This window comes from Penicillium rubens (assembly GCF_028828025.1).
Source record: "Penicillium rubens strain IBT 27055 chromosome Unknown utg000003l_segment0_segment0, whole genome shotgun sequence".
Taxonomy (NCBI): Eukaryota; Fungi; Ascomycota; class Eurotiomycetes; order Eurotiales; family Aspergillaceae; genus Penicillium; species Penicillium rubens.
In genome coordinates this window covers 9,126,756-9,152,905 of record NW_026890601.1, presented here as the reverse complement: position 1 = coordinate 9,152,905, position 26,150 = coordinate 9,126,756, and the positions used below count along the sequence as shown (strand labels likewise).

Sequence of the window (26,150 nt, the reverse complement as noted above, 5' to 3'; positions counted from 1 at the left end):
CTGATCCACCATCTGCAGTTAGCATAGTTGTATAAAATTCATTTTATTTCGATTACCTTTTTACCAGTGTAGCATTTAGATGAATTATCTGCAAGTACAAATAGCGTATTGATTCACAATTCTTTGATGATGCAATATGCAATGGGCCGTTTATTGATCATATGTTTCCTCCAACAGGTGGATATCAGAACATGTTTTTGTTCTATCCTGTCCTCTCTCGGTTTAGGGTTATATTCCGGAAGTCTAATCAACTTGGCACTACAAGCCTGTCTTTCCCTTTAGTGTTTCACCTCTCTAAGTAGTCGATATAGATCAAGCACCTCACACCCTAACCCGCTTATTTATTACACCACCTGGGCAGTGTATCTAGACCGTGCGCAGGACCATTCTCTCTAAAATCCGTTGAACTGTGCACCGCACAATGTATGATCAAGGAAGCGCAGGCCGGCTATGCTCCTCTATTCAATTAACTTAGCATCTTGATCATAGGACTTGTTTATTTTGTTCTAAATTATCATGTAGATCTTGATAGAGTGAAATTGAAGATACCGTGGTGTCTCTCGAGAAAGTCGATTTCGGACGACTATCTTGCTCGAGACAACCTATATCAGTAAGATTAAGGATAGACGTGGTAGTTTGGAGCAAAGGCCAAAAGAATATGGAATCAACGACGGAAGTATCCAACTGCACCCTCCATGTGTCCCCCAAGATTACAACTAATAATCATACTGTACAATCCAAATGCCAAGCTACAGGCTCAAACACTTTAGATGTACTCCCAAGTAACCGGGCTGGTAGTGTTGACAGCAACAGCCAGAGCCTCGAAGCCAAGGCAGTCATCAACCTTACCAGAGGGAACGGTAGCGTTGTTCAGAGCAGCATAGACCTGCCACTTAGGGGCGGCAGCAGCGCCCCGACGGGAACGGCGGTAGCCAGAGGTGCCGTTGGTAGTCGGGCAAGCCATGAAGCCAGACGCACCCTGGCCCTTGAAGGTCCAGTGTCCGAAAGCGTTGCCGGGAGTGTAGACGAAGGGACCGTCGGAGGAGCCAGCGGGCTCGTAGGCAGAGTGAGGAGAAGTGAAGCGCAGAGCACCCTTGTCATCAACGTAGATAGCTTGGCCACCGGGGACCACAACGTCCTGCACATAGAGTTAGCAAATACGAATGTCGAAAAGATACATAGATGAGCATTTCTAACCAAGAAGTGACTGTTGGCAATCACGGTCTGGTTGGTCTCGGGGACTCCGGGAACGGGTGAATGGGTGTGGGCGTTACCACCGAGCCAGAAGTAGGTACCGGCGGCATTGAGAGGCAGCAGGTGGACGGGGGAAGCCGAGCGAGCAGAGATAACGCTGAAGGCAGCGTCGGAACTATTGGCCTGCTTGGAGCCGGGGATGGCAGCCACAAGAGGGGCGAGAGCGAGAAGGGCGGAGAACTTCATTTTCAGGAAGGGAAGTAATTGATATTGAGTATGAGAAATTTATCTATAGAGAAAGAGATTCAAGGGGATCTATCAGGGCCATATATAAACGGGCTCAGAAAGGGACAGTGCTTGGGCAACTCCATTAGCGGATCCATCAGAGAAATTTTGTGATCGACATTGAAGTCCGGTGGAGCCGAAGAAGAATCAAGAAAGAGGAGGAATGTGTTATCTACGGAGTACACATCAACCTGTTCAACCCGTCCGGGGGATAGGGAGAGACGGGAGTATAGGCAGCCGTGAGACCCAAAATGGGAAGAAAGCCGACTTAGGTAGGAGTGACACTCGCATATAACGCAATAGAATGTCTCTATTCACTGTCCACTTGGACCATTGAGGGTGTCGCATTTAGAAACATGGCAGGACGCAACTCGGTTGCAGAATCTCCACTGAAGATCGGACTAAATGGACCACACACATTTTGCTTGTTTCGGTTGTTTATGCCATTGTATGTTGTATGGCTCTTCACTGTATCAATTGACACAAAAGCAGATAAAAATAGTGAATGGGACCCCAATTGATGCAAAACACACACACGGTAGGATTCTGAAGATCCTAATAGAAGAGCCCAAAGAAGCTGTTTCAGAGAAGTCATGAAAGTCGAACAGTGATTAAAGATCGACAGGACTTATCGGAACCCCGACAGGTTTTGCCCCAAAGGAATAACAAGAAGAAACCGTCAACCTCTTAGCTGCGCCATGTCAGGATCCACGATATCCACATTGTCTCAGGGCACATCCTTGACATCATTGGCTTTTATCGTCGATCGGCGTGATATCAGTGATCTATTGGGAGTTATATGTACGGAGTACGGAGTATTGCAATCCCAATTGGAAGTTCTCAAATGCCTCGGCTTAATCAAGATGATATAGATTATATAGTCGTAACGGTTGATTTGAAAATTTAATTTAATATAATTTATTCTTATACGTCGATGTACATGCGATGTTGTAGTATGATGTTGAGAACTTCTATGTATAGTTGGATATAATTAGACAGAATTAACTAGCCATCATCCTTCGGGACCTACTAGCACTGCCACCGTCTTGCGATATATATGTCTCACCCTTGAAATGTAGGATGGATGGATGACATGGCAATATAGCCCTATCAAGGTAGCCAACTCCGTGAAGTATAGAGTAAATTGTTTATGTTGCATGGAAAGGAATACAATAACACAGCATGATAATCCTACAAACATCCTTGTACACATCCCACGATGTTCTTGACCTGGTAACAAAAACACTGGGTGACAATAAGGGGCATTTGATATGATGTCGGCGACATGATGTCAGGTGACCCACCTTTTCTTCGTGGACGCGCTCGAGATAGGACAACAATTAATCTACCCAAAATTGTGCTTGATCATTTTCAGAGCCTGCAAAATCATGGGCATTGAAGACTGAATGGCTTCCCCACGTGCCAAGGCCGGTGCCTCGCGCATGGTCAAATCTTCCAACCCTCCCACGCGTCGCGGTTATACGTCACTACAGGATCCGACAGTCGAACAATCAACGTCAGAAAGCAGTTGGGGACAAAATGATGACCCGGACACCCCATCAAGTGGAGATGAATCCTCAGAGCAGACCAATATAAAACTGCTGCCATTGAAAGGAGGTAGAGCTGGATATTCACGACCCTCGAGCTCCAAAACAAATGACCCCGAACCCACTCTCGTCAATGTCCCCGCCGACGAGCGTGATGTCTCGAAACACATAAAAGAGCTTCTCGCGGCCGATCGCTCGGTACTATCGGATTCATTCGCTACAGATTTGGAGGGAAGGCATTCGGGCAGAGACTCTCTGGCTCTCAGTGATCGGTACAGTGACGACTATGGCATGCCGTCTGACAAGCGCTTTCTGTTGAAAGATAAGAAGAGTGAAGATGGAGAGAATGGCTTCAAATGGAGGTCATTGTTCCGTCTGCATTCGTGGTGGAACGTTGCCGGCGTGTTGACAATTGCCTTACTGCTAGTATGGTTTTCGATCAGGGGACTACCCTGGTCTTCTGCCGAAGCTGTCGTTGGTGAATTTGTAGGTCTTTCTTCCTTTCCACTCCATTACTGGGATATATAGAAACATTCCCTAATAATCACAGCAACCGGTCCCGTGGTACCCTACTCCCCTCGGCGGAACGAGCGAACTGTGGAAGGAAAGTTACGCGAAAGCCCAAGAAATGGTCAGAGAAATGACCCTTGCCGAAAAAGTGAACGTCACAACTGGAACAGGTTGGCAAATGGGACTCTGTGTGGGAAATACTGGTAGGCTTTTGCTATCTTCTCAGTACAACGACTATGCAAACACTGATGCGGACTGTTTCGTCTAGGACCTGCCGAATTCGTGAAATTCCCTTCTCTTTGCCTACAAGACGGCCCACTTGGACTGAGATACGCGCAGAACATTAGCGGCTTCCCCGCAGGAATCACCACAGGCGCGACATGGAACCGCGAGCTTATGCAAATGCGGGGGTTTGCTCTAGGAAAGGAAGCGCGGCTGAAAGGCGTGAACGTCATCCTTGGTCCGTCCATGGGACCGCTCGGCATGATGCCGGCCGGTGGTCGTAATTGGGAGGCGTTTGGTTCGGATCCAGTTTTGCAAGGCGTGGCTGCGGCAGAGACTATTCGTGGTATCCAGCGGAACGGGGTCATGGCCACGGCGAAGCACTTTATTGGAAACGAACAAGAACACTTCCGTCAGTCATTTGAATGGGGTACTCCAACTGCCCTCTCATCGAATATTGATGATCGCGCCTTGCATGAGGTCTTTGCCTGGCCCTTTGCTGAGAGTGTACGCGCCGACGTGGCTAGTGTCATGTGCTCCTACCAAATGGTCAACAACAGCTATGCTTGCGAGAATAGTAAACTTATCAACGGCATTTTGAAAGATGAGCTTGGCTTCCAGGGGTTTGTGCAGTCAGACTGGCTGGCTCAGCGTTCAGGCGTGCACAGTGCTATTGGAGGCCTGGATATGAGCATGCCCGGTGATGGCCTTCATTGGGCCGATGGTGTCCCCCTTTGGGGAAGTGAACTGACACGCGCGGCATTGAACATGTCTGTTCCCATGGAGCGCCTGAATGATATGGTCACTCGAATCGTGGCCGCCTGGTACCATTTCCGACAGGACTCATGGGAACCTCCGGCACCTGAGGGCGACGGAGGGCCGAATTTTTCGTCTTGGACGAAGGATCGAGTTGGGCATTTGCACCAAGGCTCGCCGGATAATGATGCAATGGGTGTGGTCAACAAGTTTGTCGACGCACAGGGAACAGGCGAGCACGCTCATTCTATTGTTGCTCGTCATATCGCTGCGGAAGGCACGGTGCTTCTAAAAAACATCAACAATACCCTTCCACTCTCGCGCGTACAGACCGCGCCCTATGGAAAATACCGGGTCGGTGTATACGGCGAAGACGCTGGTCCCGGCCAAGGACCGAACGCTTGTGCTGACCGAGGATGTAATCAAGGGACCTTAGCGTCTGGTTGGGGTAGTGGTGCTGTAGACTTCCCATATTTGATCAGTCCATGGGAAGCACTGCAGTATGCGTGGTCGAAAGACTCTGTCGATGTTAAAGCTTACCTGACAAACAATGTTGCACCTCAGGACCTCGAAGAGCAGGATCTCTGTTTAGTCTTTGTCAACGCAGATGGGGGTGAAGGATTTATCCGCAGTGGCGGCATTGATGCAGATCGGAATGACCTCTTTCTACAGAAGAACGGCACTCAGTTGGTAGAGGGGGTGGCCAAGCACTGCGGCGGTGGCCAAGGCAAAACCGTCGTCATAGTACACGCCATTGGCCCCGTAGTGATGGAGTCTTGGATTGACCTTCCTGGTATCCACGCTGTATTGTATGCCAATCTACCCGGGCAAGAAAGCGGGAATGCACTGATGGACGTTCTATTTGGAGATGTCGACGCCAGTGGACGTCTCCCATACACCATCGGACGACGTCTAGAAGACTACGGCCCAGGAGCGCAAGTACTATATGAACACCCAGACCCATCCATTCCACAGGTCGACCTCGACCAGGGCCTGTATGTCGATTATCGGTATTTCGACAAGTTCAACATCACTCCCCGGTTCGAGTTTGGCTTCGGTCTGTCATACACAACCTTCGACTACTCTGCATTGAGCATTGAGAAACTACAGAAAAAGTCCCAATGGCCTTCCAAACGGCCCACAAGTGAGGTTGAACCTCCCGCATACGACGACGTACATAGCAGCCCTACCGACAGTTTATTCCCTCCAGGTTTCCGTGCGCTACGCAAATATATCTATCCCTACCTCGCTACCCTGGAAGGAACCGAACCCGGTACATACCCATACCCGGAAGGGTATAACAAACACCAGAACCCATCCGCCGCAGGCGGCGGACCGGGTGGGAATCCATCCCTCTACGAGCCCATGCTCGAACTCACCATCGAAGTGACAAACACCGGGACGCGCACCGGACAAGATGTGGTCCAGGTGTATGTTTCCTTCCCGGAAGATGTCGCCGAGCACCGCGGACTAGGTTGGTCCCGCGAGTCAATCGAGTTCCCTGAACGTGTCCTACGGAATTTTTCAAAAGTCCTCCTGCAACCAGGTGAGACCAGAAATGTCAAGATGACATTGACTAGGAAGGACCTCAGTTATTGGAGTGTTCGCGCGCAGAACTGGGTGCTGCCCACAGAAGGTAAATTCCGTATCTGGGCTGGGCGTAGTTCCAGGGACTTGCCACTTGTGGTGGAGTTTTGATGCTATACAGGACTGGGCTTAGGTTATGGAATTGGAGGCCTATAGGTACCATCTTTGATTCAGGATTCGGGGGTTCCCAAATGGTCTAGGTGATTAGAAACAGCCACGAACTTGCTGAAATGAATGGAACATGGTATATGTTTATTCTATATTCTACTAAGCAAGGCCACGTAGGGCTTGTGAAGTGAGACAAAATGAAACAACGTATAAACTTTTGCTTTGACATGGTAGATGCACTGAGGTATCTATACCGAAACATGTACAATACTGGCGGCGAAAACGGCACATAACAAAATCTATGCCGGGAAATAAACAGGACAGAACGCCGAAACACCGTCTATGAGATCCAATGCAGACCAAAACATTATCATGGTGCTCATGATGCGAGGATATAATCGGAATCATTCTCCCGGCGATTACGAATCATAATGTTGAAGCACGTGGAAGCAGACTATTCGTCGTCGGAATCCGCGGGCTTGGGGGTACCCTTGGGGGAGTTCAACTAGAAAACGGATTAGCATAATGTAAAAAGTAAGAGACATGAACAAGAGAAACTTACCCATTCGATGTAGCGCAGACGACGGCGGGTCTCACGCTCCTTCTGCTGAGCACGGGTCATCTTCTTCTTCTTCTTAGCACGGAACTTGAGGTCGCCGCCTTCATCGCCAGAGTTCACGGCGGACGGGGCGGCACTGGTAACGGCTGAGCCAGTAGCGGGGGTTCCAGCGCCGGAAGGCGAGTTGGTAGCGCTGTCCTCGAAGCGGTCGAGGCTGACGGCGTTGTTGGTACGGCTGACAACACGACCGTCGGCGATGTGAAGTTGCTCAGGGCAGAGAGCGCCCACGAACTCTTCGTTGTGAGAAATCATAACAACACCACCCTTGAAGTCACGGATGGCAACAGCCAGACCACCAAGCGAGTCACGATCCAAGAAGTTAGTCGGCTCGTCCAGGACCAGCAGATGGGGGTTGTTCCACATGGCACCAGCAAGCACGACCTTGACCTTCTGACCACCGGAAAGACCAGAGATCTCGTTGTGGTTGGCGATCTCGGGGTCCATACCAATGTCTTCGAAGTGCTTGGTGATGGTCTTGGGGTCAAGAACACGGAATCCCAGACCTTCACGGGAAGCCTCGTGATCGTCGAACTCCTGAACCATCTTGAAGAAACCAAGCTCGAGAAGGGTCTCACGCGAGATCATAGTGTTGTGCTTAGGAAGAAGGCCAACCCACTTGACCTCATACTGGAAGCTCTTCTTCCACTTCTGACGACCAATCAAGGTCTCGATGCGACGGGCACCACGACCGTCACCCAGGTCAACTGGCTTCTCCAGCTGCGCCTTGTCTTCATCGGTCAGAATACGGGTCTGCTTCAGGAACACTTCACGGTCATCACCGTTGGCGTAACGCCACTGGAGGTACTGGCTGGGGGTCTTCTCCAAATGCATCTCCACGTGCTCAAGAGCGTGCTGCTTGATGTAACCGATACGCAAGTTCGGGTGCTTCTCCACCTTTCCGCCCTGAGGAATGGTCTCACCAGTCAGGATCTTGATGAAAGTAGACTTGCCGGCACCATTTCCACCAATGATAGCGACACGGGAGGAGAGAGTAAGCGACAGCGAGGCATCGTGCAGCGAGGGGCGGGGAGCGCCCGGGTAGGTGTAGGAGACGTTGCTTATGCGCAGAATGGCACGAGTCATGGACTTGATACCAGACAAGATGCCGGGGGGAGGGAACTTGAACTGCACATTGGATGCGGACAGAGTGTAGTAACTCTTGCCCTCGGGCTTCTGCTTGACGAACTCGGCAAGGTTACCCTTGTAGCAGACAAGCTTCTTGCCCTCGTAGTGGTAGATGTCCGTGCAGACTTCATCGAGGAAGCCAGAGTCGTGACTGACAATCAAACTAGTGATCTCAGTGTGCGACTTAAGGTACTCCTGCAGCCACTTGACGTTTGCCACATCCAGGTGGTTAGTAGGTTCGTCCAGAAGGAGAACATCGGCCTTCTGGAGCATAGCACGGGCCAAAGCCAGCTTCATCTTCCAACCACCGGACAGCGAGCCCACGGGCTGGGACTGGCGACCCTCGGGACCATCGGTGAAGCCGAACTCGAGGAGAACCTCGCGAATGTGGTCCATGCCCTGAGAAACAATCTTGGGGTCCTTGGAAACATACTCAAGGATGGTCAGATTGGCATCTTCACCTTGGTTATGCTCCACGAAGCAAGTGCGCACCACATCTTGAGGGGGGAAGCCTTCCAGCTTCTCGTTGGCGATACTGCGCATCAGGGTGGACTTGCCGGCACCATTGCGACCACAGAGACCGTATCGGTGGCCCTTGAGGAGACGCAGGTTGGTGTGGGACAGAAGAAGCATACCTCCATAAGCAAGGGAGAAGTCGGCATTGACAATCTCAACCTCATTCGGGTCCTCCGGGATGGGCTTGCCGAACTTGATCTCATCCTCGGCAATGTAGTGGGACTGAACAGCAGTGGCAACGGCCTCCGTGTTGCCATCCGCGAGCAGACCGCGGAGGTATGGGTCAACGCGGCCGGTGATACGGTCGTGCATGCGACAGTTGATATCCTCGCGGACCATTCCGGCAATGAAGTTCTTGGCCAAATCCTGCAGCTTGGAGTCACCAAAGCCACCCAGACCACCATGCTCCTGGATCTTTGCATCCAGCACGGCTAGGACCTCCTCGGGAGTGATCTTAGAGATGGAACCTGAGGCAAGATGACTGTCCCCCATGGCAGTCTCGATAACGTCGAGAGCACGTGTGGCGAGCTCACGAACCTCGGGCAGGGAAGCAGTCTCCTTGACCGACTTCACACCAGGCTGCAGCTTGGGGAGGAAAGTACGAGCCTCGGCGGGATCGTGGACTAGCTTGGTCAAGTTCTCCACAACGACCACAGTCTGGCGAAGAGTTTCCTGGGGAGTAGCCGGGGTATTGAGGGATCGGGCGAGCAGAGGGGTGAGCATGGCCAACACGGGGGATGTGACGATGGCGACGAAGGTAGTCTGGGACAAAGCGTGAATCGCTTTCTGGAGAGTCTGGGCAGAGGGGTTCTCCATAGTCTTGATCAAAAGGGGAATGCGCGGGGCAACATCGTCGTTGGACAGAAGGGTGGTGAGGGCGGTCATGGTCTTGCAGGACTGCTTGGAGACTTCGCTCTTTAGGTCGTGCATGCCGGACTCAACGATGGGAATGAGCTCCTTCAGGGTCTTGCCCATCGCCTCGCGCAGCAAGTCCTTCTGGCGCTCCTCTTCCTTAGTACCCTTGCCCAACTGCGCCTTGACTGCCATCTTCTCGATAAGTGAGTAGGCACCGACAAAACCTTGCCACTTGCCGGATCCCTTGGCCAGGTAGCGTTCGAGAGCGGGGATCAGACCGTTCACCATCGCCTCGGGGCTGAGACATCCGAAGAGGGCGTCGATGGCGTACTGGGCAGCATCACGCACGACGGCACCCTTGTCAGACAGGGCATCCAGAACAACGTCCAAGATGCCTCCGTCGTGCAAGAGGAAAACAGCTTCACTAAGAGGGAACTCCCGAGGGAAACGCTCGAACAAAGCGCCAGCAATCAGCATGGCACTCTCGCGCTTGGCGCCATTCTTCTTGTCGGAGGCACCCTTGCGGACATCGGCGAGAATATTGTAGTTCAGCAGGCCTGCACAGCCAGCGCCCTGGATGAGCAAGTTGGTCAAGGCATATGCGCCGTCAAGGGACTTCTGGGACGAGTCGGATGTGTAGATAGTGTCGAGGAGGGAGGAAATCTCCTCGGAGGTGGGGGGCACTCCGGAGGGGCCCTTTGCGACGACGGTCGGCATGGCGGGAGTCTCAGAGGGGGAGACAGTGTGTGGCATTTTCCAGAGAAGCAGAGAATCGAAGATCGAGCGTCGATATCAAAGAGAGATATCGGGAAGCAAACGACGGAAAAACGAAGCCCTTGAAGAGAGGGGCAATTCGACCTAACGGAAGATAAAGAAACTGTCCACAGCGCAACTTGCGCACACAAACAGATAAGTAGGATCGGGTTGAATCGTAGAATATGTGCAGCACGATTCTCAGAAACCCAGAAGACCCGAAACAGAACAAAAAGAAACACAAAGAGGGGAGAGTGGTCTAAAAAGAAGTAAAAACAATCTTCGCCATCGCTGATTGCTGACCCACCGGCGACCGAATTTTTTTTTTGGCTTACTCATCCAATCAGCGGGCCCACCGATGCCATGGGACAAAAAGGCGCCTAACCGGATTTGTCTGATTGGGTCAGTGATATTGCTGCCTTGGTGCCTGAATGTTTGGGCTTCACTTGATGCCTGAGGCATTAACATACATTTGTACATTCTGCCTGAGGCGTTCACTTTCTACGTCACGACAGTCACAGGCAGACCGACGCTTCTGACGGGTAAAAGGATGTTCTTTCCCAGCCTAAGAAGCCCCGAGGCCGATGCAACAGGAATAAAGTCCGCCCTGGGCTTATCTCCATCAGCCCGAAGTGCAGGTCCGAGCCCAGCCTTCACCAAGTATGTTATTAGACATTGTATACTGAGAATGTCAATGGAAAGATATAACGATTACACCTATTACTTTGTATTACTTTGTAGACTACATAGAGTGAATTATGAATTACACCAGATCTCCACAGATATCCGTCGTATCCGAAAGTTCACCCCTGTTCGACGTCCAAGGTAGCTGATCTCAGCCGACATGGCCGCATGGCCCCGGGCCTCGGTAGACAATCCCCCTGTGCCCCGCGTCCAACCGACCTGCATTCGGGTCAGTCGATCATTTGAATCCGAATCTTTCTTTCCAATTTTCTTGGATACATTTATCATCGTCAATTCCACGAGATTCACTCAATTGTTGTTTGTCTCCTTTCATCCCCGCAATTCAACTCCGCCCCCGCAAATCCACCCCCGGACTCCATCAACACAACACAAAATGGCCCTCAGCTGGAGATCAACTCGTCATGTCTCTAAGCTTGCCCAGGTGAGTTCAAGCGGCGATTACTCGTAATTTTTTTGGAAATTGGGGTTCTCTAATTCTTCCTAGGCAGCACGACCTGTTCTCTCGGCACGTCACTATGCGACCGCCGAGCCTGACCTGAAGACCACCCTGAAGGAGGTCATCCCGGCCAAGCGGGAGCTTCTTAAGAAGGTCAAGGCACAGGGTGATGATGTTATCGGTGATGTGAAGGTCGGAAATGTCATTGGTGGTATGCGTGGTCTCAAGGCCATGCTCTGGGAGGGCTCCGTCCTGGACGCGGATGAGGGAATTCGCTTCCACGGCAAGACAATCAAGGACTGCCAGAAGGAATTGCCCAAGGGCACGACCGGCACAGAAATGCTACCCGAGGCCATGTTCTGGCTGTTGCTGACGGGCCAGGTGCCCTCTACGGGGCAGGTTCGTGCCTTTTCGCGCGAACTGGCCGAGAAGTCTGAACTCCCCGCCCACATTCTGGACCTGATCAAGTCTTTCCCTGCCTCAATGCATCCTATGACCCAACTATCAATTGCTGTAGCAGCGCTCAATACCGAATCCAAGTTCGCCAAGGCCTACGAGAACGGCATCAACAAGGCCGACTACTGGGAGCCAACCTTTGACGACAGCATCTCCCTCCTTGCCAAGATCCCTCGCGTGGCAGCACTTGTCTTCCGTCCCAATGAAATTGATGCCGTTGGTACCCAGAAGCTTGACGCCGCTCAGGATTGGTCGCACAATTTCGCAGAGCTGCTGGGCAAGGGTGGCTCGGAGCATGCTGACTTCCACGATCTGCTTCGTCTTTACCTTGCTTTGCACGGTGACCATGAAGGTGGTAATGTGTCTGCCCATGCAACCCACCTCGTGGGGAGTGCCTTGAGCGATCCCTTCCTGAGCTACAGCGCTGGTCTCCTGGGCCTGGCTGGCCCACTCCACGGCCTGGCAGCCCAGGAGGTTCTCCGCTGGGTGAATGCCATGCAGGAAAAGATCGGAACCAAATTCACAGATGAGGATGTCCGCACATATCTCTGGGATACCCTCAAGTCGGGTCGTGTGGTTCCTGGATATGGTCACGGCGTTCTGCGCAAACCCGACCCTCGTTTCGAGGCTCTGATGGACTTTGCCGCCACCCGGCCCGATGTTCAGGCCAACCCGGTATTCCAGTTGGTCAAGAAGAACTCCGAGATTGCTCCGGGTGTGCTTACTGAGCATGGAAAGGTACGTCCAATAGCAGCCTAACATCACAGACCGCTTTCTCAGCTAATGACTATTACTTCTCTACAGACCAAGAACCCATACCCCAACGTCGACGCGGCCAGCGGTGTCCTCTTCCACCACTATGGTTTCCAACAGCCCCTTTACTACACCGTCGCTTTCGGTGTCAGCCGTGCTCTTGGCCCCCTGTCCCAGCTGATCTGGGATCGCGTTCTTGGCATGCCCATTGAGCGCCCCAAGAGCATCAACCTCTTGGGCCTGCTCAAGAAATAAATGATGAATTTGATATGAAGCGAGCTTTCCTGCGTTTTTAATTTTCGTTCGGTTCCTTGAAGAACCTGCTTTCACTTTTGCTCTCCTGTTTATCTCATCCGGCTAGAGAGAATTACCTTTATAGACTACATGCTTTTGCAAAAGTCTGATCAATTAGAGCTGAATTTTGAGCGAGTCGTCTTTTAAGTGACTCAACTCTTTCAGGTCGCTTTCAGATCACTTTCAGATCACCCTAAGATTTTGAATCGAGGTACACAGGTATGATGTCTAGACCTTCATAGTCTCATAACAAGGGTTTCAGTATCATCCCTTCGACCCCACTGCTCCCTATATTCGCCCACAAGTGTTTCTACCGGAGAGGCCGTTGCCCGGAATCTTTGATAGCATGAATAAATGTAGCGTGCAGTACGCGGCAGCGCTAATCGTTCCTGATAACACCGATATACATGTAGTCAGATACCCCGGGGGATTTTTGCAGCCAGGTCGAAGTTTTTAAGCCCAAGCTTGTCTTTTGCTCCTAAAGGTATCTCTATGTTTTTGCTATGAAACACAGATAGAAATCGTACTCGTCAATGTCTCATTTAATCATCTCGTATGTAGGACAGCAGGCTTAGAGAGACGAACTGTTGAAATAACCCTCGAAGAGAAGATATATATCCTTGACTTGGACTACAGTATCTGATAATATAAAAATTCGGGGTAGCCACCATATTATGCAGTACCGAGTGTCAGGGCAGTTCTCTGCAGAAGATGCGCCACATGGCTAATCGTTTAGCCATTGGATCTCAGGACTTGCGAGTTGGCACTTCTGGAGCTGAGGGATTCGGGTTGGATATGGAGTGATGGGAGAGTCTTGGGCTATACCAAGGGCCTAGGAGAGTGATTGTGGAGCTTAATCAAGTTCCAAAGTAGGAAACTCGTTTGGTTGAATATATATGTAGATAGCATGAAATAGGATGATCATGATGAATTGGGATTCTGCCTGGTGTATGGTTTCGATGCCTAGTTATAATGGAGTTGCGTGGCAAGCATCTAGTCTAAGAACATAATAATCTGCATAATGACGCAGCTCACAGCCGAACACTCCCACTCGACAATTGCTCCCACTCTTTCTGCCCATACGGTGAATAACTCTCCTCACCAGGCGCAATCCACAGGAAGTGGTCGTCTTTACCCTCAGGGGCTTTAGTCCCAATCAAGGCAGTATCAACCCCCTCATCACGAAGTGGCACCTTGTTCTGCTTATGGTTGTGGATGTGAGTGGGATTCTCGACGATGCGAAGGAACAATGGAACAGCATATTTCGGCAGCTTGGAGCGTACGAATCTCGCAAGCTCCGTGTAGTCAAACGTCTGACGCGCATCTGGGCTAATTTGAATCGCTGCACAGCCGGCGCGTCCCTCGTGATTGGGGAGACGGACGCCGTAAACGTTGGCTTCGGTGATGCCAGGGAACTGGCCTAGTACCTCTGAAACCTCGGCGGTTGCTCTGTTGCGTTGACATCATTAACAAATCTGCTCCCAGAATTTCCGGCGCATATCAGCAACTTACACATTCTCACTCTTCCATCGGAAGGTATCCCCGAGTCGGTCGAGGAAGTACCACCGGCCATCGCTCTGCCGGCGCAGAGCATCTCCAGATCGATAATAGAGATCCCCCTTCTTGAAGACATCACGTAAAAACTTCTTATTGGTCGCCTCATCATTGTGCCAGTAACCCTGGAAAGCTTCTTCACTGGGAACGTTGACGATAATTTCACCTCCCTGCTCATAAGGCGAGCGAACCGCAAAGCCAGACTTGGGATCCCGCAGAATATCTCCAGTTTCTGGATCAATGGCAACAGGGACGAAGACATTATGCAGTATACCACGCATGATCAAACCGTGATGACCAACACTTCCAGCCGTGAAAGGGCCGCGGTTGTAGTTGAAGAGACCAAAGACACCTTCTGTGCTATTGAAGAACTCCCCGACTTCCGCAACACCAAACCGTTCACGGAACCGTTCCCAGATATCCGGACGGAGACCGTTGCCGTACATACAGCGTACCTTGTGGTTTCGGTCTAGAGGCGACGGAGGCGGTGCGAGCAAATACCGTGCAGTCTCTCCAACGTACACGAAGATGGTCGACTCCGAGTCGCGGACATCTGTCCAGAATCTACTGACGCTGAACTTGGGCGCAATGGCGACGCTTACACCCATTACCAGACACGAGATTATGGTGATAGCCGCCGTTCCGTGATATAAAGGCATACAGCTGTACCAGCGATCACCTCCTGGGCCTGGCGTATCTCCCATCATGGCACGGCGGACGAATAGAGTGGTATATAGTCTGGACATTGTGAACGCACAGCCCTTGGGCATACCCGTGGTGCCAGAGGTGTATAGAAGAATTGCGGGGAAGTCCCCGGCCACATGCTTGCTCAGTTCCTTGGGTGGGAGGGTTGTTGGGAATGTTCTGATATGCGCCTTTAAGGCGCTATCTAGTGTCATTGGCTTCATTCCCAGATTGCCTGTGATAGCGTCATGGCTTTCTTCGACGCGGGCGCGACAGTCGGCATTTTCGTCGACGAGGAGAATGGTCGCGTCGCTGATTTTCAGGCAGTGCAGTAATGCGTCACCGGTGAGGTTGTAATTTATGGCGGCGGGGGCACAGCCAATGCTCCAGAGGGCGACCCATGCAACGAGGTACTCGTTGCTGTTCTGGAGGTAAAGGGCAACGAGGTCGCCTTTCTTCACGCCATGTGATAGGAAGAAATGAGCATATTGGCAGGCTTGGTCTTGGATTTCTCGGTATGTGTATGATCTCTCGCGAGTCCAGAGACAGATCATGTCGGGGTATCGCTTCACGGTCTGCACTAGCACGAACCATGGATTTCCTTGGTTTTGACTAGCTAAGAGCTGATCAGTATATGATTTGCACTTATAGGAATAGTATATAAACATACCGGCATTGGCATATTGTCGTTCAGCGTTCTTCAGCGTGAACAGTCCTGATATATCCTTCTGGATATGAAACTTGGCATTCAAATATCCTGCGATTGTAGCTCCTCCGACGAGGGCAGCGGCGGCGGTTCCTGTAATTTCCAAGGTTGTGAGTGAAGTCAATTGGAATAACTGTTTGGCCACGTACCTATATCCATCTTCTCAATGCTTTTTTTGTAAAAGTAGTCCAAAGCAGGAGTACTCACTTTAACAGTTGAAGTATAGAAATGAGGGGATCTCAGCGATTGCCGCTGACCTCGGCACAAATTGATCTCCGCACTTTTGTGCAATTTACCACAAAGGGGAACTCTTAGACCAAATATTAACATAATCTGCATTTGGCCAATTGGATTCGTCAATTTGGCTGGGATTCCCCATATGCGGGGGAGGCTAATAACCTTCAATCTTAGCCTCGGTCGCATTGTGCATAATCATAAAAATCCCCTTTTCATCATATTTAATGGCCTGAATTATCCACGCTGGCCAAAGGCTCTATGCAAGCAGCTGAGAGTTTACGATGACTCTACTGTTGGAATGTTGGGGATGATATATCAAGATTTCTGAGCCCACCAAGCATCAAGCCTCATTGTTCTGTGAAGGCCAGGAATGCGCACCGCGACTGGATATTTAGATTAGCGAAGCCAATTGATGGGGTATAAGGTATAAGGAGAAAATAAGGAGAACAAGCACATCGAAGTAGTCTGCGAACCAGAAGACCGCGAGAATTACTACTTAGGTACATACACAACGGCATATGGAGGAAAGGTCATTAACTAACCCAGGCTGGCGGTGATAGTTGGTGGGAAAAGCGACAGATAGAAAATGACACGGAAAAGCTAAAGTATACCTAACAATATCAGTCAACGAATGAATATAAAGATTTTCCCTCCAGACACTTTGTACATACTAGGTAGTGGGTATAAACTCGCCATCCTGTCAACACTACCTCGGCTTCAACCAAGTCATTGCTTTGGCCGCATGCTGCCTCCCTCCGCAGCGAATCGATGTTCTATTAGTTCCTTGTCCTCCGAGGTTAAGAAACCACAAGTCTCTGGGTAATGTGGAAGAAAGGGCTAAAAAAGGATTGCAGATGCACACCAAGGTGTGCCTTCGGCGATGAAGAGCAACTTCCAGGCAATAAGAGAAGCAGCTTCCTATCTTGTGGATTTTCGCTCGAAGTGAAATCTGAATTCTGGGTGCACTAGCAGCATCATTTGGCTTATAGAGGACAGGCCCACGAGGTAGGCAAACCAGGAACAAGTCAAAGACTGGCTATCGAGAAAGGAACGGCTATAGCTCCAACACTTAACTTGCGTCTGCGGCAGTTAGAACACAGCTTGAATGGCAATTTTCAATAATGTTTCATAAGCCCGCTCGTGATTCAGACACGACACGGCATCCTAGAAGAACATTCATTCGGAAGTTGGATTCCTTTCGTTCCTTCTGCAGATTCGACAATCACCTGTGGAGTCCTCCGAAAAGAGGCTTGTAAGAGGGTGCGGAAGGGAGTTGAGATGTTGAACTTGGGTATCCCATCACGTGGTAAGTTAAGGGCTCAAAAATGTACAACATTAAGAAATCTGTGACGATTCCTTGCGTCATATAGAACAAGGCGAGAAGGTAGGCAGTGCTGATATGTTATTCTAATTCCTTGATTCAGACCATCGCCCTAATCTCATTCCATTACATCGAGAATACAACGTACTGCAACTTCGAATACACTAAGCAGGGGTCTGGCGCTAGCTGGTGCCAAAGTACCTTTTATTATTCTTCCTCGAGTCAGCCTTAGGAAAGAGTCGTCTTATTTAGTCAACGAGATCAGATGGTGCCTGAAAATTAACTCAGATATCCGCCCAAGGCAGCTTATACTCCATCGTCTCCTTCATTGTGCGAACGCGAAGCAAATCAGATAACCAAACCAACAGAACCCGGAGACACAGCCTCGCCGGCTACTGCAGCTCCCCTGTTAAGCGCCTTTGAGTAGGAACATCGCTGCCTATACTGTACAGGGTGGCTATGCTTCTATCTGTGGCTTCGCAGGAAGATGCCTTGGAATTGGATCCCACTAGCAATATAAAACAAGAGATTGCTCCAATTCGTGAGCACATTCAACGCCTATCCGACAAGACATCTACCAGTCATTGCCCAGAATCATATTTATCTCTTTTTACATCCATTCAATGTCGTGCCCTACCAGTTGCACCCCCTTGAAGCGTGTTCTAGATGACCGTGTCATTCCCATAGATGGAAGGATACCTTGTCTGGGAAAGACCCTCAAAGGCCAATACTGCAGGGCTCCGATATCCCGCGATAGACAAAGGAAAGCTTTATGCTTACTTGAGTGCTGCATCTATTGCTCCCAACCAGGTGGCCTACCGTTGAAGTACGCGATCGAAGATCTCGCACTCATGCTCGTCCATCAGCAGCACAGTGGGGAACAGGCTGCTGTCTATGCTAGATGGTGGAACATGGTGAAGTCATTCAAGGATAAGAAGGAGAACCCCGTGCGGAAACACCGAGAACATCGCCAAAGACTTGATCTCCCCCAAGAACGTCATTCTGATATCCTCGGCGCGCCTGACGCTCCAGAGACAATCACAAATCTGGGACACACGCATATGGTCGATTGCAGCGAAGCGGATCAAACAAGTACCCTGAGCTATAAAGCGCCAACAGAAATTCAGCAGCATCGAATCGTCGAGGGTGATGAACTTGCTAAACCCACGGTGCTTCATCCCACTCTGCCCAATCCAAAGCGCCCTACAGGAAGTCGCAAGTCCGTCTCTGTGCAAACCGAGGCCGACGAGGTATACACACCCATCACCTTGTGGTCATGCTTCTTCGGTTTGATCCTACAATGTAGGATGATGATTTGCGGCCTTTTCAAGATTCAATTTGACCCAACTCGTTCTCGCGACCGGGCAGGGAATATGAAAAAGGCTTCGATGGTCCGGTTGAAGTTCGAATTGGGCATTCGGTGGTCACTGACGGATTCTATGCTAAGATGGATTTTTTTTACCGTGATTTCCTTTCTTCCATTATCTATTTTGCTTGGACCGTGGCTTGGGTTATTGTGTGTATGTTGGATTGGGGTGCAATTGCAGGAAAGTCCTATAGGGATGGATTTTGATGCCTATGTTTAATATGGACTGTTCCAATGTTAAACTGCGTTACTAATTTAGCAAATATGTTGAGCGCAGAACTGTTGATCTCAGAATTGTTGATCTCCTATCATTGCCGTATTGAACCCACCGATGCCAACCGCCCCGGTGGATAGTCTGTGTAGTCTGTGCTATAAGCGACCGATCATTGGCGGGAGAGAGGGTGGATATGTAGCCCTGGAGAAATGACGCAAGCCGGGAATGAATGGGTTGGCCGTGTTAGGGAAACAAAGATTGAATTAGGAAAGTAATTCCAGAATGAAGAGAATAGTATATGTTTATAGTTAAATGTGTAGTCTTATACGGAGATGCAGAAGATGGAATATACCGAAAAGGGAAATCCGACAAATAAGAGTCGAGTCAATTCCAATCCGGGAAACTTCAACATGTTGGGATGACTCAACGGAGTACGGAGTATTCAACCGTCTACCGTCTCCATATCACATGAAGAAATCAATTTAACTTCTTCCCCTGTTGGATCTTACTCCAATGAGCTGACTGCTTTGATTCTCCACACGATTGTCCCGGTGAATCCCTCCGGGGACCCTGCCCCTCTCCTGTCATCCTGTTATACTCCTGTTATACTCTGGTACTCTCCTCTCCTCTTCTCTCCTCACCCCATCACCATGTCGCTACCAATTCGATCATTGTCCCGAACATTGGTACGGTCCTACGGCACTGTCCAGGGCTCCCCCAGTGCTGCTTCGTTAAGCAGCATCCCGATCACCCTAACCGATGCTACGGGTGCTACCGCTCCCCGAACCACCTGGACTCGGGATGAAGTCAAGCAGATCTATGAGACCCCATTGAGTCAACTCACCTACGCCGCAGTAAGTCACATTCACCATATGGCCTAATGTCGACCTTCAGCTGAACTGACCCCGCTCTAGGCTGCTGTTCACCGCCGCTTTCATGATCCCTCGGCTATCCAGATGTGCACTCTGATGAACATTAAGACCGGTGGATGTAGTGAAGATTGTTCGTACTGTGCCCAGTCATCCAAGCACAATACTGGTCTCAAGGCCACCAAGATGAGCCCTGTCGACGAGGTTCTCACCAAGGCTCGCAATGCCAAGGCCAATGGTAGCACTCGGTTCTGTATGGGCGCGGCTTGGCGCGACATGCGTGGCCGCAAGACCAGTCTCAAGAACGTGAAGCAGATGATCACCGGAATCCGCGAGATGAACATGGAGGTCTGCGTAACCCTCGGCATGATCGACGAACACCAGGCCAAGGAGCTGAAGGAGGCCGGCCTCACCGCATACAACCACAACCTGGATACCTCGCGTGAATTCTACCCTACCATCATCACCACTCGCTCCTACGACGAGCGCCTGAAGACGCTCTCGCACGTGCGTGATGCCGGCATCAACGTCTGCTCTGGTGGTATCCTCGGTCTGGGCGAGAGTGACGCCGACCGCATTGGTCTTCTGCACACAGTTTCAAGCCTGCCTGCCCACCCCGAATCTTTCCCTGTCAATGCCCTCGTTCCCATTCCCGGTACTCCTCTCGGCGACCGCAAGATGATCCCCTTCGATCGCTTGCTCCGCACTGTCGCTACCGCCCGTATAGTCATGCCCAGTACCATCGTTCGCTTGGCTGCCGGTCGCATCGCGCTCTCGGAAGAGCAGCAGGTTGCCTGTTTCCAAGCAGGCGCCAACGCTGTCTTCACCGGCGAGAAGATGCTCACCACCGACTGCAATGGCTGGGATGAGGATCGCGCCATGTTCGATCGCTGGGGATACTACCCCATGAAGAGCTTTGAGAAGCCTGCGCTCAAGGCTGATGCCACTGCTCCTACCCCGCCTCCTGTGAGCCCCGAGGCTACTTCTGCGCCGGTCGCAGTGAACGCTTAGACTTATAGTTAGATCTGTGGCCTTTATATGACTGCGTCAATAGTTTGGATCGAGATGATCCTGCAAAATGCAATTTTCAATGATACAGCTCAATGAGATACAATTTCACAGCTAGGTAAATGACGAGGTGTCCATGGAGCCATGGCGATAATGTATCAGGTCAACAGCCACAGACACTAAAACAGGACTTCAGGGACACTAAACAGGTACAGAGCCGTTTATTTTATCTGCCGTTCACTGTACGATCAACCACTAGTCGATCCTCTTTCTCCCGGAATTTCCCCAGCCTCGTGCCCCGCGTTACAACGCCGAGATCCATCGCAGATCCATGACTTTACGCCTAAAAGCCTTAGTATAGGTCCCGACAATGATAAAAAGTGCAGAGCCAATCGAAATCCATTGGAGCTCCACTATTCACTGTCAAATGCTGCAATACCGAGGCTCAAGCCGAGCGCACGGTGTCAACTCAACACCTTGGCCCACGTCTTTCTCGCCCATTCGGCAAAGATCAATCTTCACACCTCAGATCGCAATGGTTCCCCCTTTTAGTTTCATGATAAACCCCACAGACTCCATTTTTAATGTCCAGGCGAGGTTTAGTCACCCCTACCAACGCCCAATTTTGCGGAGAATTCACATGCAAACGTCGATCCTCGCCAAATTAGCATAGTCTCTACCATCTTCTGCCCATTCGACGTAGAGGTTCTGTTGGGGTAAACTGATCCATATAGGGAAGTTGACACATCGCTATTCACATGGTATCCATTACCGACGCCGTCATGGGAATGATATAAACAGAATTGCCGCCGCTATAGGTGGCCGCAGAATGCAAGCATCCATAATGGCTTCTAAACCGCTATCCAAAGATTCTATGCAATCAACATGGCGCACAGCTCCTCGCAGCGAATGGAATATCAGTCATTACCTGCTAGACGCGCTCAATGCCCACCCCATTGACCTAGACAAGGAGGTACCAGTGCACAGCAAAGATGAGAAAGTGCCATACATGCCTCAGTGGTATCTTCACCGCTGGGTCATCTTCTACTCGGCCATCCCCCTTCTCCTCCACGAGACCTACATGGCGTTCACCGGCCGCACCGTGGGCCCAATCACCGCGTTCAACTTCTACTTCTTCGCCTTCAACGCAACAGTCATCTACCAAGTGCACATCCTCCGGCGTCTAGGCCACAAATACGGCTTCCTGGACGGCGACAAGCATGCACGCGACGGCGTCCCTGACGTCGGCGTCGCCAAAGTAGTAACCTCGCTATACAAAACAACCGGATCTCGACTGATCCTCTCAGTCTTCCTCTCTTACAACCAATCCCAGAGACCCTCCCAGATGTCGTGGGCGTGGCTACCTCTCGAAATCGGACTATACGGCATCGTCCTCGACTTCTGGTTCTACTGGTATCACCGATTGATGCACGATGTGAGCTATCTATGGAAATATCACCGAACTCACCACCTGACCAAACACCCGAACCCGCTGCTCGCCGCGTACGCGGATCACGAGCAGGAATTCTTCGATATGGTCGGCGTGCCGGTGATGACGTACTTTAGTTTGAAACTGTTTGGTTTGCCGATGGGATTCTACGAGTGGTGGATTTGTCACGAATACGTTGCGTTTGCAGAAGTGCTTGGCCACAGTGGACTGCGGATACATTCGGGTGTGCCATCCACGATGGGTTGGTTGCTGCAGATGTTCGATGCGGAGATTGTTATCGAGGACCATGATCTGCATCACCGGAAGGGTTGGCGGAAGAGCCATAACTATGGCAAGCAGACGAGGCTGTGGGATCGGATTTTTGGGACTTGTACGGAGCGGATTGAATCTGAGAAGGGGAATATCGATTATGAGAATACGGCTGAGATGCCTTTGTTCTAGGGATGAGGTGGTTGTGAGGAGATGGGAAATTGTCGAACGATGTTATCGTGGTGATGTTGAGTATCTTGTATAAAGCTCGTTTGATCTTATGAATTATGGCTATGATTTGAAACGTAAGGAAAGGATAGAGTCGAGAGAAATCAGGAATCAGAAAGATTGTTAACCCCATCCCCTGTATTTCGTTTCTGCTTTCTCCCCTCTTTCTCGTCACCTCTACACACTATCGATAGTATGATCCTGCGTTTGATGAAGGAATTTTCTTTTCTTTATCTCTGAGATTAAACTGTGCGATAGCAGAGCCCGTATCTTTCCTTTCATTTTTTTTGTTTTCATATATGACCACAAGCTGAACTCTAGTGATAGATTTGAAGCTAGGTATCCACGGCGTATCTAGTGCTTGCTTGACTAGACCTCACTTATTAATGAGCGAGTCTGCTAGGTAAAGCTATGATTGTAGTAAATGGCACATGTTTCTATTTATGTCGAACTTGGGCGTGTATTCAACAAGAATCTCGAAGTCTATAAATCTTCCGTGTAGATAGTGGATGAATTTTGCTTGCGACTCGGTCGTTGTCCGATAACTCTAACACTATGCTCCGTAGCGCGTGCGTTGTACTCTATTGGCAAGTATTTTCCGAAGCTGATTGTTATTCTCAAATATATTTTGTAGCTATGTTGAATGTGCAGCGACGCCCTAGCTTCTTAGCCCCACCAGTTCTATTCTAGACCTAAATACTCGTGGCAACAAAGTGGGACTTGTCCACAGTAACTAGTGGAAGTATGCAGTAAATACAAACGTAGCTATGTACTTCATTTGGGTGAAAATAGACATGAGTGTTTCGGGAAACAGTTGGCGAAAGGTCGGCGGGTTGGCGAAAAGAGTGCTATTATCGTCTGGATTACGGTGTAAACGGCCCCCACCTCAGTTTCTCAAAGCTGGCTATACCCACTGCAGCGAATGATACCGCTCACAGCCCTGGAAGCAAGCATATCTTCGGTTCATGCAGTGGATCTGGCAAAACCGATGTGATCCACCCCACCGGCTCGGCATTAGTATGTCTCGGAAAACCCGAATTCGAGCGCTGGGAACAAGAAGATCCATTAGCGCGACTATTTACGTACTCATCTATGTACTAGGCTTAGCGAGTTCAATAGTTCACACAAGGATTTGAGTATATGTACATATTCGTGACGGCGTGTGCTGGGCTAAAAAAAGTATGGTTCTAGAACAATCCTAATATACATTGACTCCCCACTAACTCCCCGATGAGATATCCCTCGTATGGCTTTGCACAGGTTGCCTAGTATCTGAGATGACCGAGATCTCCACTTGCTTGGTGATACCGGGAGTAGAGAAAGTAGGAGAATCAGGCGCGCCTCCTACAGACGTACTAGTATGTGCGCTCTGATTATGATCCAGAATGTGATCGACGCTATTATTGTTCTCCACGTCAGACTTGAACCTGCGCGTGTGGCGCGAACGGTTCGTCTCATTTGGGGCAGTAGCTGATTTGCGCCCGCTGAACGGATTGCCGAGTTCGTAGGAGCGGGTATATTTTGCGCTGGAGAGCTTTCGCACGGAGGAGATGATCAATGGGCGGATACAAGGGATCGAGGAGGTGATGATGATGATGACATTTTCGATGTATCCCCAGCGGATCAGTTCGATGCCGCCGCCCGCTCCGGTATTCGTGATGCTGGGTACGGAGTCGAGTTTGGTTGTTTTGATGATGGATGCGACCATTGCACTGTGCCATTGGGTTAGCATGTTATGGCTGTGAAATTTGGGGTAGAAGTAGAAGTACTCACACTATACCCAAACTGAGGAGAATGATCAAACTAAGCTTGATTCGCAGTTTCAGATTCAAGTTCCAGAACACGACTGTCGGAAAGACGGCCAAAAACAGATCGGTGGCTGAGTTGAATGTATTGGAGTAGTAGGCGAATTTAATGACTGCAGCCGAGTCGCCGCAGGTCGTCGTAGCTGCGACTACTGGATCCCATAGCGCGGCTACATCACGACAGATGCTAAGTGGCAGCACGGCCGAGGCAATGTTCCCGGCGAATTGTACCGCCAAAACAGTCCAAAGTGCGGCCTGGTAGTACCTGTTGGTTCCGAGGAGGGGGAGGATATAGAGAATGAACGCGGAGCGGGCGATGGTGGTGCTGATGGTGACGATCGGCACTTGGATTGCGATGTACTTCAAGACGTCTTTCTTGTCATTTGGTGGTACTGTTTCGAGATTCTTGCCGAATCCATGCTTAACTGACAAGGTCAAGAAGACTGTCGATACGATTGCCAGAATCTAGAGAACGTTCAAGTTAGTCTATGAAGGCAACCCACAACTAGCCAGAAAGATCTACCTCAGCGAAAATCATCAGGCCATCATCGACACCAAACCGACTAATCTTGACTTTGCCGATTATTCGTAAAACGACGATCACGGCAGCAATGGCCACCGCGGCCCAAATCCCCTTCTCTAAGGCTGGGCCAAGATCACTTTGTGACATTGTGTGGATATAAACGGGCTAACTTGACAGCATTGTCAAACAGGCGATCCCTGATATAAATGGGTTCGCAGTTGGAATATTTCGACGGGGTGCAAGTCCGGAAGAAGACAGAGTTTCGCAAAACCCCACGGATGGTCCCAGTCATAAAACCTGGACTGGCAATGGTCAACTTGGTTCAGCTGATTCATGGCGGGCAATAGCCGGCAATGCGCCCCGAAAGCCCACAGGTGGGAGATTTATCTGTGGTTGGGCCATGGATTGGTTAATCTACAACCTTGGATGGAGCAAAGTTTACATTTATTTCTCGGCGATCTTTTCCTTTTTAGTCAATTTAGCACCTTCCAACCATGGCTTTGTGATTACAAGACTTCCAAGGTTTCAAAGCCAATTTTGTGTATTCCAAAGTTTGCGGCAGACCCATTCCATTTCACTCGCAGCTGCCTACTTGTGGGGCGAGGCTGGTTTTACAGAGAACATGAAAATTGGTTCATAACCTGTCTACATTATGCTAAATACAATCATAAACGAACTGTCCAGATCAATCATCAGCTATAAAAAATACCCCTGAGCTCGGAAATTGTTCACTGCAAGCGTCAAGCCACCAAAGCATACAATATTAAAGGCGCACTGACTACTCCGTACTCCGGGCATGGATCTCAGCCTTGGGCTCTGTGAGGTGGGGAAGAGTGGAGCAGGATCAGAATTTGTGATTGGGTGTATTTCATCTGGGTTACACTGAAAAATCGGGTCAGATCTATCCGGAGCCTCCGCGCTGTGAGATGGCAAAAAAAAAAAAGATTTGAACGTTTCTATTCTGCACATGTTGAATGATAGATATTAAATCCATGCGATATAATCCCTGTACTCCGTACACAACCTTACTGACCGGGTAGATCGCGCATGAACATTATCTATGCTTGTACTCCGTACGGAGTACATAGTATATTATTGTAATACTTTGTACTCCGTACCTGCATTTAATTTATTTACTGTCTCGGTTCCACCTCGGTGAAATCCTCTATCCACAAACAATTGATCAGACTAGACGCACTAGGGAACATGTCCGAA

At 50.1% G+C, this 26,150-nt stretch overlaps 9 protein-coding genes across 9 annotated transcripts; 5 read left to right on the top strand and 4 right to left on the bottom strand.

The window, feature by feature from the left end:
• Positions 1–766: 766 nt before the first annotated feature.
• N7525_009732 (putative IgE-binding protein) lies at positions 767–1,440 on the bottom strand (the record flags this gene model as incomplete). Its single annotated transcript, XM_002563787.1, has 2 exons — positions 767–1,138; positions 1,198–1,440. The coding sequence occupies 2 exons, from the start codon at positions 1,438–1,440 to the stop codon at positions 767–769; spliced, it is 615 nt and encodes a 204-aa protein (XP_002563833.1).
• A 1,445-nt stretch (positions 1,441–2,885) lies between these two features.
• Positions 2,886–6,212, top strand: N7525_009731 (beta-glucosidase; the record flags this gene model as incomplete). Its single annotated transcript, XM_061214840.1, has 3 exons — positions 2,886–3,512; positions 3,577–3,739; positions 3,805–6,212. 3 exons carry the CDS (start codon positions 2,886–2,888, stop codon positions 6,210–6,212), a joined length of 3,198 nt encoding a protein of 1,065 aa, XP_061069271.1.
• A 430-nt stretch (positions 6,213–6,642) lies between these two features.
• N7525_009730 (putative mRNA-nucleus export ATPase (Elf1)) lies at positions 6,643–10,077 on the bottom strand (the record flags this gene model as incomplete). Its single annotated transcript, XM_002563785.2, has 2 exons — positions 6,643–6,714; positions 6,772–10,077. 2 exons carry the CDS (start codon positions 10,075–10,077, stop codon positions 6,664–6,666), a joined length of 3,357 nt encoding a protein of 1,118 aa, XP_002563831.2. The 3' UTR covers positions 6,643–6,663.
• Positions 10,078–11,155: 1,078 nt separating this feature from the next.
• Positions 11,156–12,682, top strand: mcsA (putative citrate synthase Cit1; the record flags this gene model as incomplete). Its single annotated transcript, XM_002563784.1, has 3 exons — positions 11,156–11,203; positions 11,267–12,412; positions 12,479–12,682. 3 exons carry the CDS (start codon positions 11,156–11,158, stop codon positions 12,680–12,682), a joined length of 1,398 nt encoding a protein of 465 aa, XP_002563830.1.
• A 1,070-nt stretch (positions 12,683–13,752) lies between these two features.
• N7525_009728 (putative very-long-chain acyl-CoA synthetase family protein (CefD1)) lies at positions 13,753–15,824 on the bottom strand (the record flags this gene model as incomplete). Its single annotated transcript, XM_002563783.1, has 4 exons — positions 13,753–14,170; positions 14,234–15,575; positions 15,630–15,758; positions 15,815–15,824. The coding sequence occupies 4 exons, from the start codon at positions 15,822–15,824 to the stop codon at positions 13,753–13,755; spliced, it is 1,899 nt and encodes a 632-aa protein (XP_002563829.1).
• A 2,250-nt stretch (positions 15,825–18,074) lies between these two features.
• N7525_009727 (uncharacterized protein) lies at positions 18,075–18,565 on the top strand (the record flags this gene model as incomplete). Its single annotated transcript, XM_061214839.1, has 2 exons — positions 18,075–18,473; positions 18,530–18,565. The coding sequence occupies 2 exons, from the start codon at positions 18,075–18,077 to the stop codon at positions 18,563–18,565; spliced, it is 435 nt and encodes a 144-aa protein (XP_061069270.1).
• Positions 18,566–19,453: 888 nt separating this feature from the next.
• On the top strand, positions 19,454–20,683 carry N7525_009726 (biotin synthase; the record flags this gene model as incomplete). Its single annotated transcript, XM_002563781.1, has 2 exons — positions 19,454–19,657; positions 19,718–20,683. 2 exons carry the CDS (start codon positions 19,454–19,456, stop codon positions 20,681–20,683), a joined length of 1,170 nt encoding a protein of 389 aa, XP_002563827.1.
• Positions 20,684–21,524: 841 nt separating this feature from the next.
• Positions 21,525–22,571, top strand: N7525_009725 (sterol desaturase family protein; the record flags this gene model as incomplete). The annotated part of the gene is made up of 1 exon (XM_002563780.1): positions 21,525–22,571. One exon carries the CDS (start codon positions 21,525–21,527, stop codon positions 22,569–22,571), a length of 1,047 nt encoding a protein of 348 aa, XP_002563826.1.
• A 1,255-nt stretch (positions 22,572–23,826) lies between these two features.
• Positions 23,827–25,082, bottom strand: N7525_009724 (uncharacterized protein; the record flags this gene model as incomplete). Its single annotated transcript, XM_002563779.1, has 3 exons — positions 23,827–24,319; positions 24,381–24,877; positions 24,936–25,082. 3 exons carry the CDS (start codon positions 25,080–25,082, stop codon positions 23,827–23,829), a joined length of 1,137 nt encoding a protein of 378 aa, XP_002563825.1.
• Positions 25,083–26,150: the final 1,068 nt, after the last annotated feature.